The sequence below is a fragment of the Mirounga angustirostris genome, unplaced genomic scaffold (assembly GCF_029215605.1).
Source record: "Mirounga angustirostris isolate CCGP_5_RB_7025 unplaced genomic scaffold, mMirAng1.0.hap1 SCAF_13, whole genome shotgun sequence".
NCBI classification, from domain to species: domain Eukaryota; kingdom Metazoa; phylum Chordata; class Mammalia; order Carnivora; family Phocidae; genus Mirounga; species Mirounga angustirostris.
This window is the reverse complement of record NW_026991721.1, coordinates 106,103,188-106,116,568: the sequence shown is the minus strand read 5'-3', so window position 1 is coordinate 106,116,568 and position 13,381 is coordinate 106,103,188. Positions and strand designations below refer to the sequence as shown.

Below are 13,381 nucleotides of genomic sequence, written 5' to 3'. Positions count from 1 at the left end.
GGTTAAAAGGAGAACCCAGCAAGGCTCTGTCTAGCTCAGAATGGATTTGTAAGAACTAGAGAGCTGGTTCAGGGACTAAAATGCCTGAATTATGGAGAGATTCTGCAATGCTCGGCATTGCTCAACCCACCAAAAAGGCGAGAGAATTAGGATGGATTTTCTGAGGTACAAGGAAAGACATGTAACCCCAGCTGTTGTGGCAGGTTTTAAAGTGCTAAGCATTTCAACAGAAGGAAAGTGATGCCTCGGTTTTAGAGGGGAGACATGCTACTGTTTCAAATACTGGTGGACACAGCTCCCTAGGACCAGGGGCGGGAAGTTATGCTGGGAGGCCGCGAAGCTTTCAGTGTGAGCAGTAGTAGAACTTTTCAAAAATGAAGGCGTCGAGCTCTCTTCCTGAAAGAACTGAATTAGAAGTTGAAAAAAAAATCAGCTGTCAGGGTGTTTTGGCATTTAGAGGGGTTTCTCTCTAGCACGTCAGAAGCTGTGTTAGATTCTAAGGCTATTTTCAAGTTTGAATAGGAATCTAGGATTTAGAAGAGTTATCTTTTGGTAAATGTGTAATAGTGTCATCCCGTGATTATATTCCCTAACTAGGTATTAAATTTGATTAAGCATCATAGTGCCATCAAACAGAATTGATTTATAAACACATCAAGGTTTTTAAGATATGTTCTTTTAAATCATATAATCTTTAACTAGAATCCCTACATTTAACTAGACAGCAACATTTGCAGCAAAATAGGAACTAATTCGGGAGAAAATTTTAGGTGCTGGTCTTTCAGTTTCTATTCTCTGTGAAAGAATGTGCACCTACAGCAGAGGGGGGGAATTCCCTATGAGCAGTGCACTAGAAATGTCAGCACCATTTACAGATTTTTCCTGAGTGATTAAAAAAAAGAAGAACAAATTCTCTTCAGTAAGACTGCTCCTGAACGGGTGTAGGTCTGTTGAAACCTTGAGCATGCAGAGCCACTGAAACCAAGTTCCTTAGAACCTAAAACGCTAAATACATCGGAGGAGGAAGTCATCAGCCGTATGTCAGAAAACTAGTGAGATGGAAATGTGTAAAGAGCGTGTAGAAATCTTTGGTTGTCTACCGCTGTGTAGGAACTTATTGGGCCAACCAACTGCCACAGGGCATGTCTGAAGACTCGTCTTATTCTGAATATGGCTTTGCCAAGTGGAGTCAAGTGATTTCTTACATTGAATGGAAATCGGCTTCCCTACACATTCCAGCCTTTCTTTTTAGGTTGCCCTCCGGGGCGGCCCACCGCAAGACATTTTTGAGCGTACATTTTCAATTCTCAATATAAAAGACCTTCCAAACACGGGATCCAATTAAACTGAGAAGGAGGACCTGAAAGTAACACTACCTGGTCCACAATATACCTAATCATCAACACTGTATTTACTGCTTCCCTATCTCAGAATGTCAATACATGTTTCTCTCTGCTTGAGTCTGATTTTCTAAACGGTGCCCCTTGGGCTACGCACACTGTGCACATATCCAGTTGCTCTTGATACGTGGGAAAAACGGAATCGTGTTGCGGGATGTGGTCACTCTCAAATCGCACTCTCGCTTTCCAGGGTAGCATGATTGAATACTGCTGTGATAAAGACTCCTTTCCCACCCAGAGCTGGAGTTGAGTGTTCTGGGGAGGTAGTGAATTTTGATTATGCTAATATTCTTCATACTGCTCAGTCGGACAACCAATAGATGAACAAAAGGTGCTCCACATTTTAAATCAAGTTTGTAGATCACTCCAGGAGTGTGCATTAACTTTGAATTGATCTCATATAAATGTTGAATTTAATCATCTTTATATATAATAATGCCATATAGCTTTCAATTTTAGAAGGTGTTACAATATTAGAATTTTTTTTTACGTGCATAATCCAAATGATAAAGGATTTAGGAATGTTTAACAGAATTCTTCCACAAGAATGAAAGCAATCTGGGTAATGAGCACAATGATTTTGTCTCACAATGCAACGTTGGCTGAAGGAGGATCATGAAGGGAAAGCAGACTTCAGAGGGAAAAAAAAAAAAAGACTCAGGGAAGAGGCCATAGATAAAGGGATGTGTTATTTCCTCTGACCTAACTTTACAGACAGGGATACAGCTCTTTCCGGGGGTTCTGAGAATAAGCTTGAGAGATCAGAGACTTGCCTGTCAGAGATCCAGAACGGAGGGTGAGGCCAGAATGCCAGGCATGGTTCTCGGACAGTGAAGCCAGGGATCGATGGGCAGGATGAGAAAGATATAACCAGTTCAGTCACTGACCACGCATGCATGTGGCTGGGTTCCCCGAGGATGTGGAACACAGACAACCCATTGTCAATACGGCAGACAGATAATGTAAATGTGACACCTTTATAAGAAGATGCAAAATTAGAGAGAACAAGATGCATTATTACTGGAGCCAAGCCCAGGACAGACTGCAAGGACAAGGTGGCAGGGACAAAGAACAGTAAACAAAGGAAGAATTTAGGTGTGACGACCAGACAGAGTACTTTCCTTGCCGTTGTAGCCGACACAGAGCACTCCGTTGCAGATGGAAAGGGATGGCAGTGAGAAAAAAATGATTAACAAGTAAACTGCAGCAACTGTAGAAGAAACGCAGCAAGCCTTGTGTGTTAGAAGGTGTATGAGATCATATGCAGAGGGAGCGACCTAGGCCTTGTTTCTAGAAACATTACCAGGAATCAACAGCCAATGAGAAGATGGGCAGACGTCAAGATAATCTAATAATGAAACAAGATCAGGAAGGGATTCTCTTTCACCTTAGTTTCTCCTTTCTGTAAGAGATTAACAATTCCTAGAGTCAGTAATTAAAACAGTATTTATTTTAAACATACTTTAATTATTTATATATGTTTAAATTAACAGTTCAGTAAATCCACAGATAGGTCACCCACTGTGTTAGGGTCTTTCTTAAATAATTTGTTTCCAAAGCCACAAATATGCACACAAAAGCCTTCACTGAATTTTTTTTCTTGCGCGCACACACACACACACAGGAAAAGGCAGAGCCAACTTAGGAAGGAAGGCCAACAATTCTACAGAATACTTTTTATGCAACTGTCATCTGATTAGGGACAGTCCGATTTTGGAATTGCATGATCATGTAGTCTAATGTCCTGTTCTATTTTGAAAAAAATATATTTGAAGCTTACGATTGCATAAACTTATATGGTATAATAAATGGACCTTTATTTAGGTATATTTCCACTTTTACAGCCTAATATGGCTATATCTTTTAAACTTATGAAAGAAACATACTCTCTTGCAACACAGAATCATCCTACCTGAGAACAAGGATGACTGACTGATACTCTTTCTTTGTTTGGGTTAAAGATGACTAAGCATCTAAACAGATACATCAGGTTGTAAATAAGATCAATACCAAAAACCTAGTCATTTTTAAAAGAATTTGGAAAACAATTCACTATGAATAACTTATGTAAGTAGTAAACCAACACGGTGCTTTATAGTTGGTATATATCATCAAAGAAAACTGATATGGTACTAATTTAAATGTTGAAATTTCTTAATTAATTAATTTGTCCAAACTCAGATTTGGACATTTAAAAATTTAAGAAATGCAACATAAGAATACACTTATCTAGAGGTCAGATTTCCTACATCCTCAGTAATCCTGGAAACTGGCAAGGATACAGAAAAAGTATTTGAGGATTACCATATCAGAATCCAGGAACTTCACTCAATGGGTTACATGTTAAGATAGACTCAGATTGGGTGTAACTTAGAACTAATAATTAAATGAAGAATGTTAATTTACTGAGCCTGAGCCACAAAATAAGAAAGATATGATATTGCTAGAAATTGAAGCCAACTAACACTGAGAACTAATAGAATCAGCAATTTTAAAAGCATTTCAGTAATTGCCATTGGCATTATGGCATTATGTCATGGAACATTATGCTCTTAATGAAGAGTTGAATCATAAAAAAAAAGTCAAGCCATGTTTAGTGTATAGCTTAGAAGCCCAGGGGGAAATACACTGCATTTTAGAAAAGTGTACCTGACGAAAAACAAAACAAAACAAAAAAAAACAACAAATGGTGGAAAAAAAAGGAAGGGCTTAAAAGAAGCTAAGCCATGATTGGAAAGGATAGGAATTCAGCCCCTCTTACTCCTGTAGTAACAGGGCAGGCTTCTTACCTCTTTGTTATTTAATTTTCACTTCACCTAACATAGTGTGCAAGTAATCCATTTCCACTACCTAAACAGATTTTTCCCGTCTAGATAGTACAAATCTGTGAACACTGATTTTGTTCTTACTGGTCTTTCATGGATAAACTACTCTAAAAATCAAGACATCGATACCTATGTGTTTTACTTACGTATGAGGATACTAAGTATTCTGGATTCTCCACGATTAAATTATATTCAATATAATGTCTGGTAAATGTACTTTGTGTTTAAAGTTTCTGGCAACTGCTAAGTTCTATATGCTGTACATTCATAGTGATTCTCTAACAGGGGGTACATTTTACTTTACTAAGAGGTAAAGACCTTGTTACCAACTACAGGTTAACAGATTTACAGTAGGTTTCTAGACCTGGAATCATTTTAGACTGTGCTCCTTTCAGAAATGATTAGAAAACCACGGGTCTCTGTATTTATTGAACCGAATCACCTGGCAGTAAAATTCAGTTAAGGCTCTTGGCATCGGTGAGACTTCTTCCCATTCAGATCTACTGCTGTGGTAGACCTGCACTTCATCTGTGATTTCATCTGGTGCGTAATCACCACCTAAGATATAGATTTTATCTTCGATCCCAACTGCACCTGCGTTAAAGCCTGCACATTCAAAAGAGCCTTCCCCCTTCCAGACGCAAGTATCTGGACAAAAACTATACACCTTGTAGGTGGAAAGGTCACATATATACAGCGTGCAGTTGACCGGGACAGCTTTAATCAGGGTTGCATGGAAAAACTGCCCGAACTCTGCTACCAGTTCCGACCACTGGTCAGTGGTCGCGTTGTATTTAAAGAAGCAGTCGAGTGATGGGTTAAAGGCATCTGTAATCTCTACCTCTGATCCAAGAACATAGATGACATTCTGGCATGCACTCGCTTCGGGATAGTATATGCCCCGGGGTAACGGGCTAACAGATAGCCATTCTTTGGAAAGAGGGTTGTAAGACTCAACATCTAAGAGACTTTTAATGTCCTGAGACCCTCTGGTCTTCCCACCAATGACAAATAATCTATTGAGAGCCAGAACTGACGTGTGCATGGTTCTTGGTGTCTTCATAGTTGATACCAGGAAGAAATCGTTTTTCACTGGACAGTAGCACCAGGTCTGATCGGTCGCGTCGTGATAGGACTCCGCGATATGAAGCCGGACAGTTCTGCAGCATGGCCCTTTGCAGCCTCCTGTCAGGAATATCTTCTCTCCGTAACTAGACAGACTAGACCCTGGCAAATCGATCAGCTGTGACTGTGGCAGCACTTTCCACGAGTCACTATTGATATTATAGCAAAATGTATATTGGTCGCCTCCATTTTCCTCAGTTTTGTGAACAAATATGTATTTTTCAGTGGTGGATGGCCGAGCATCAGGGAAGAGTCCCCCAGAACCTTGCACACACTTAACGGCATCCATGACCATGTCAAAGCAGTTTGTGCTTTTGAGTAAACACTCTTCGTTGAGCAGACAGTCTTGAAGGGTCTCCTCAGATAACTGATGTAATCGTACTTTTTTAATCAAATAAGGCAGATGCTTTTGTCTCGATTCTAAGTTATGTTTGGTCCAACTAAGGACAACTTTCAGGACAGTTTCTTCTTCGGGGACATTTAACTCATCTGACTCCAGACATTTTTGCAGGACTCCAAAATTCATCTCTAAGAAATCACTGGACTTAAATAGCAAGGAAAAGTGGTTCTGTACAAAGTACAGTGCGTGATTGAACAAGCGGGGGGAGCCGTAGCTGTCTGACATAGATAGTAACTGCAGACAGTTGACAAGGTTAATACTTTTTATTAAAAAGTCACTGCAAGCTTTGGCTAGGAAGGAGACTTGAAGAAACGAGGACAACTGGAAGAACATTTCCACATTATCATCTGTTATCTGTGTTTTCCCGGTATAGGCGTAGTCAAGGAACGCCTTCACGGCTTTGGAGGACAGATTAGTGATGGTGACGCTCCCACCGTCTCTCTCTCTCATGTTCACTTCAAACATAGCCCTGCAACAGTAAAGAACACAGAAGAGCAAGTGGGAAGAGGTCATTCCCTGCTAGTTTTCAACATTACCTTCTAGACGCTTCCTTGACCCTCAGGTTGATTTAAAATATATTTCACACATGTCAAGTCTGTATTTATGAAACATTTTAAAAGCATCTTGATCAGTTGTTTTAATATCTAGAATAGTTGTGTACTGCATTGTTTAAGACATACGTTGTACCACCTAACTCCCATACTGCAAAATACATAGGCTACAGCTGAGCTACCGCACCTCATCCAAGGAAGGCTATAAGAAGATTCACATTTTGTAAACTAATTTCATGCTTTTAAATATCATTCATAAAATTAGGGTAAAATCTCTCTAATGGCTGAATTTCCTTTTTTTATGAGTTAATTAGTATCCACTCTGCAGGTGATAACTAGAAGTACTTAAAATATATAATGCTTCTGGGTTTAGGATGTAAAAGTATCTTGCACAGTAATTTTCAGTTTGGCAGCTGTGAAACATGTGGAAGGTGGAATGCTGTGAGGTATCAGATGTCTCCAAGGAGTCTGTCTGTGTGGGAAATCCACCAAACGAGATATATTCAAATACACGTTGAAAGAGACATATTTCATGCAGCACTTTAGGAAAAAAGGGGAATGTGATTTCATGGAGCTAAACGCCAACCCAAAAGGCTAAAAGTAAGTTTTCGAAGAAACAGCCACTGAGAGATGGAGGTGGTCCCTAGATTTGAGTTAGAGCAGACTGAGTTCTTCTGAGCTGTAATTCATCACCACCTGGCCGAGGGGCTAGAGTCTAAGGAAGTGGGAACTTTTGGGGCTCAATTTAAGTGAAAATATAAATTATTTGCAAATGTTTGGGCAGGAGACTAAGACTTATTTTACTATTGGTTTGGTAGACCAATCTTGGCACCCATCCTTCTGTTGACTTCACATCCAGAATGATTCATTTTTACACAGACTTGCTATGGTGGTTGTCAGTGGAACAGCGAGTGGAGGCTGAGCTGAAAGAGAAAGAGCTTCAAGAAAGAACTAAGGACCACCCGTGGTTGCACCTCCGGCAGGCCTGGAGTGACTGGTTTGGGTTCTGGCTTAATACTGGTTTGCGCCTGTATCAGAACCGTCCCGGATACCTTTGTGAGCAGTGCCCCGAGCTACTCAAGTGCGCTGGGGGAACCAGTTCAGTTCTTCAGTCTGTTCTAGAGGGTAGCCAAAGCTACTCAGGAAGCGCTAGTATCCGACTGAGAAGTATGAGGGGCCCTCCAAACCCGGAACCCCCCTCAGGACAAGGAAGGATGACAAAGTGCCTTCCCACTAGGCTACTGGGTTCTTCTTAATCTGCAAATGAATGCAGTTACGCAGATCACGTACATGTTCTACATCATACAGGGTATTTAAATAATGTTAACCCAGCAATACGAAACTCTGATGATAATTATATTGGATTATGGAGACAGGGATCATCAGTTTAGGGTAATATTAACAGCCTGACCTCGAGACTCTGGCTGCCTGGGTGGGTATCTGGCCATTGTCACTCACTAGCTGTGTGACCTTGGGGGGGACTTCATTGGGCTTCAAATCCTTCATCTGAAAGTGGGGATCTTGTAGTATCTACGTCACTGAGTTTTCAGAGGCACAAATGAGTTAATCAATGCAAAGTATTAGCTACGATCATTATTTTAAGAAAGTGTTTTCTGACAGATCCTATATATTTTTAATTTATCACCAGCTTCCACATTTTCTTTGAGAAGACACAAGTAGGATCATATTTCTGTACTTCATCCTGTTCATCTTTAAAGTATCCAGTTAACATCCATCTCAAATTTACCATATTATCATAAAGTGGTTGTACAAGATGTGTGATTCCTCTTCAATCTTCTCTCCGTGATTTTACATCTCATTTATAACTTTCATTTTCCAAAATCATTATAAAGTGCACTTCTCATGCACTGTACACTTTCCTGCTAATTTATATTTTTCCTGCCAGTATTCCAGTGACTTTGATAACACAAATACTATGAATTGGTGGCCTCATCACCTAAGAGTGTAAATTACAGAATTTCAGTCTTTATTTGTACATATTTTTATATGAACTGTGTATTCCTTTAGTAAAATACTATATATAATAAAGGACCTAGGTCATTATAAGACTGCCATTTGTGTTACTTCAAAGCAGGGAAAAAATTTTAAAAACATATATATTGTTCTGTTTTTTAAACAGGATTTTTAAAAAATTTAAAACAGGTCCATAAAAGTTAGGAGTAGGCTGAACAAAATATTGTGGACAGAAATTATGTGCAGATACATTTAATTAATAAATAACTTCTACATGAAGAGTAGAGGACTGCCAATCCAAATGTTTACATGAACTTTTTTTTTTTTTTAAAGATTTTATTTTTTTGAGAGAGAGAGAATGAGAGAGCGCACATGAGAGGGGGGAGGGTCAGAAGGAGAAGCAGACTCCCTGCCGAGCAGGGAGCCCGATGTGGGACTCGATCCAGGGACTCCAGGATCATGACCTGAGCCGAAGGCAGTCGCCCAACCGACTGAGCCACCCAGGCGCCCCGTGAATAATTTTTTAAAATGCAAATTAGTATTTCAAATCAAGTTATACAAATAATTGACCATAGAATAATTTGCAGCTTCCTAGTGCCTGATTTGTTCTATTTGCAGTCATTTTTCTTTTTTTTTTTTTAAAGATTTTATTTATTTATTTGAGAAAGCGAGAATGAGAGAGAGCACATGAGAGGGGGGAGGGTCAGAGGGAGAAGCAGACTCCCTGCTGAGCAGGGAGCCCGATGCGGGACTCGATCCCGGGACTCCAGGATCACAACCTGAGCCGAAGGCAGTTGCCCAACCCACTGAGCCACCCAGGTGCCCCTACATGAACTTCTTATTTTGTTAACATGATAGGGAAATCAACCTGTGTGTTTGCACCAGATTATGTCCATTTTTTGCTAGGTTTGGAAATAACAGAACTCATAGCATCTAGTGTTAGTTGAATGTAGCGGACACGGTCCTAATCAGTACATATACATTACTTCATTTAACCCTCATAATGACTCTGTAATTTATTGTCTTAATTTTTACAAATAAGGAACCTGAGGCCTGAAGAAATTAAGTCACTTGCTTCAAGTCACGTCTGATTAAGTGGCAGAACCAGGATTTAGATTTAGGGCCTGTGTATTCAGAGGCCAGGTTCTTAACCGTTACAGCATCCAGCTTCCTGTCAGGAAGAGGTGACAGAGGGTGGGGGAGCAGAATGGAGCTACTAGGAAGAAAACCTGGAGTCGAACAGAGCAGGGAAGAAACTGGTGGAACCATAGAATGGCAGAGCACAGGGACAGTGGGGGCCCCAGTGGAGTTCGAAGAATAGCTTAGGTTACCTGAGAGAAGACATGACAGGAACAGAGAAAGAACCAGTGTCTGGGTAGGGCCAAGGTGTATCTTCCACGTCCCTGGTGGGGTGGGACACGGCACTGAGCCACTGCTCCCCACGCAAGCAGGAAACCCCCCAGGAACGGGAGTTTAGCAAGTAGTGAATATCAATACACTTCTGCGGATTCACTCCAGGGCAACAGGGGTGAGGTCTAATCAGATGCTGGTGGCAAAATAGGAGTTTAATTAAGGATTAAAATCAGTATAAGCTAACTTGCATCTAGTGTATTTATATCTTAAATCTTACTCTGTTTTTATAAATTTTAATTACTAGAGATTTAAGTCATCCTTATTTAAAATAAAAATTGTTTCTAAAACTGAACATAATGCAAATACTGCAATTAGGATTAAATTTATTGCAATGTGACTGGGAGGGCTGAAGACCAGGATGTCACCAAGAGAGGTTTGTGTGTCTGACCAAGAGGCCTCACAGGATGGTATGACCTTGATGCAGTTACCGCAGTACTAAGGTCATATGTCTGACACTTACCCTTGCAGAATCAGAAACCCACTGTCGCCACAGGGGGTTCTAACAGTGTTATGATTAGGACATTCCCTGTAAGGATGACCTACAAGGGGAACCAAGTTATATTCAGAAGGTTGCCTAGAATCAGAACAAGTTGGGTGTTCTCCAGAAATGCTTCTGGAGGTACCTTTCCCCTAGAGGAATATCTTTGTCAAAGAGAGGAGAAATCTTGAAATCCTCTGTGTGAGTCCCTCTCCCTTGTATAACCCACAGATACATGACTGAACTCAGTTTTCCTTTCTTTTGAACTATATTTCCATTTTTTAATCCTTTTGTCCTCTCCTTTTTTTTCCTAAACAGTGCAGTGCAAGAACTCTCCCAAACAAAACTGACTCTAGATCGAAAATTTTTTTTTTCCCCCAGAACATTTCAAGGGACCAATGTTCCGTATAACTTTAGGAAATGCTGACCTGGGAGAACCTGAACCATTAAAAAAGGTAGTCATAAATCTTCATATTCAAAAATCACTAGTTAATCTAGGTTCTAATTAGTTTTTATTTTAAGAATTAAAAATTACTGTTGCATGCTCCTGTAGGGGAGAAATTCAGTAGTTATGAAACATAATAACACAGAATCTGAGGCACAGACAGACAAGTGAAGTACCTGAAAAAGTCACTGCACGCTGCTAAGACACAGCGATGACATGGAATTATTTCATCTTTCATGATTATTTGGAAATCATAAAAGACATTTTGTTCTCTAAAATTCTGCAGTACACTTAAGATTTTCTGTCCATGATCTTCGGATACAAGGAAGTTGTTTTTCTTCTCAGATGGAAGTCCGTTACATGAGTTTCGTTGATTGAAATGATATGAATTATCCATAGCCAATTTCCTTTGTTCTTAGGACTGGAATGGAAAAGAAAAATCACTGCTGTGGTGAGTCCTGATGATATTTCAGATCCAAAGTCTGTTTAGTGTCATTTACACTGAGAACAACTATAACATAGTAAACCTTGTTCTAAACATTTGTTTTCATGACATTTAATAATAAATTTCTTTGGAATTTTTATTAATATTGAGATTCCTGGGATAAAAAGTATTATCAAATAGAAGGATAAAGTTCAAGGCTATATAATTGTGTCAAATAGCACAATTTTTAAGTTGTATGTGCAGCTCACATAGGCTCTCACTACATGACTAGTCTTGTTACGTGTAGAGGTATTATTTACCCAGTAGTTACCACATGGCTGTATACCCAACACATCCCTGTCCCCTCCCATCCATTTTCTTCTAGCAGCAAAGAAGATGTTAAAATATATGCCTTCTGGGGCTCAACTTTTCAGAGATAAATGACCGAAAAGGACCAGCGTGTTAGACTGTATTAACTAGTTATGGCCTTTAGTAAGGAAAGAAACGCAAGCATTGGTCCAAGTTGGCCTATTTGGATGCCTTTTATTTCTTTTTCTTGTCTGAGTGCTGTGGCTAGGACTTCCAGTGCTATGTTGAATCAAAGTGGTAAGACTGGACCTCCTTGTTTTGTTCCTGACCTTAGAGAGAAAGTTCTCCATTTTTCCCCATTTAGGATGATATTAGCTGTGGATTTTTCATATATAGCCTTTATTATATGGAGGTATGGTCCCTCGAAACCTATTTTGTTGAGGGTTTTTATCATGACTGGATGTTGAACTTTGTCAAATGCTTTTTTTCTGCATCTATTGAGATGATCATATGGTTCTTATTTTTTCTCTTATTGATGTGACGTATCACGTTGATTGATTTGCGAATATTGAACCATCCTGGCAACTCAGGAATAAATCTCTCTTGATCATGGTGAATGATTTTTCTAATGTATTGTTAAATTTGGCTGGTAGTATTTTATTGAGATTTTTGCATCTATTTTCATCAGGGATATTGACCTGAAGTTCTCTTTTTTAGTGGACTCTTTATCCTGTTTTGGTATGAGGGTAATGCTGACCTCATAGAATGAATTTGGAAGTTTTCCTTTCTTTTCTATTTTTTGGAATAGTTTGATAAGACAGGCATTAACTCTTCTTTAAATGTTTGGTAGAATTCCTCTGTGAAGCCATCTGGTCCTAGACTTTTGTTTGTTGGGAGTTTTTTGATTACGGACTCAATTTCTTTGCTTTGGTCTGTTCAAGTTTCCTATTTCTTCCTGTTTCAGTTTTGGTAATTTATATGTTTCTAGGAATTTATCCATTTCTTCCAGGTTGTACAGTTTGTTGGCATAGTTTATCATTAAAATTCTCTTGTGATTGTTTTTCTGTGGTGTTGGTTGTTATTTCTCCCCTCTCATTTGTGATTTTGTTTGAGTCCTTTCTCTCTCTCTCTCTCTCTCTCTCTTTTAAGCCAAGTTGGCCTATTTGAAAGCAGGACAGAAAATAGTATAACTTTACTTAAAAAGGCCTTTTAAACATGAGATCAGAAATCCAAGATAGTGAAAGGCCAGATCATTGTGACTTTCCCAAATTCAGTTCTGTGCATACAACTTTACCCCACCAAAAAGCAGGGAAGTGGGAAACAGAAAGGAAAAGAAGATTGGAAACAGGGGAACCAGAGAAATAGGGAACCTTGGTTCTCTCAGTATGTTTTTATTCTGGTCATCTATTGCTTTGCAATTCACCAGAAAACTTAGTAGCCTATGACAACAATTTATTATCTCTCGTAGTTCTCTGGGTTGAGCTGTAGCTTCTTGCTTGGGGCTTTCATATACTTAGAGTCAGATGGCAGTTCTGGCCGAAGTCATCTGAAGGCCTGACTGGGCTCCAGGTCCAGTATGGTTCCTTTTTTCCCATTTCTGATGCTTCAGATGGGATGGCTAGAACAGATGGGTCTCTGTCTGTTTTTGTGTGTGTCTCTCTCAATTCACTTTCTCCATGTGGCTAGCTTACACTTCCTCACAGCATGGCAGTCTCAGGGTAGTTGGACTTCTCACATGGTGGCTTCGTTCTCCCAGAGGGAGTGTTTCAAGCCCAGGTGGAAGCTATACATGGAGAAGTAGTCTGAATGGTCCTAGAGCATCAATTAAAGCTCTAGTCTAGGACTGAGACCATCTATTGCTATGTTGTCCAATACAGTAATCATGAGCCGTGCATCACTATTTAAATTTAAATTATCTGATTAAATTAAATAAAAAATTTAGTTCTTTGGTTGCCCTAACAACCATATTTTAAGTAATCAGTAGCCATATGTAGTGTGATGATTACTTTTATGTGTCAACATGACTGGGCCATGGAG

General features: G+C 39.6%; 1 protein-coding gene across 11 annotated transcripts in view; it reads right to left on the bottom strand.

The window, feature by feature from the left end:
• Positions 1-2,832: 2,832 nt before the first annotated feature.
• Positions 2,833-13,381, bottom strand: part of KBTBD3 (kelch repeat and BTB domain containing 3) — a 29,637-nt gene continuing 19,088 nt past the window's right edge. For 8 of the 11 annotated variants that reach the window (XM_045895143.2, XM_045895144.3, XM_045895141.3 and 5 more), the window contains 2 exons: positions 10,788-11,032; positions 2,833-6,219 (listed from right to left, as the gene is read on the bottom strand). In XM_045895143.2, the coding sequence (XP_045751099.2) occupies positions 4,617-6,219; positions 10,788-11,008 (1,824 nt within the window). In that variant the 5' untranslated portion in view covers positions 11,009-11,032 and the 3' untranslated portion in view covers positions 2,833-4,616. The remainder of the gene's footprint in view (positions 6,220-10,787; positions 11,033-13,381) is intronic. The other 3 variants (XM_054512332.2, XM_054512328.2, XM_054512331.2) reach the window with 1 other exon arrangement.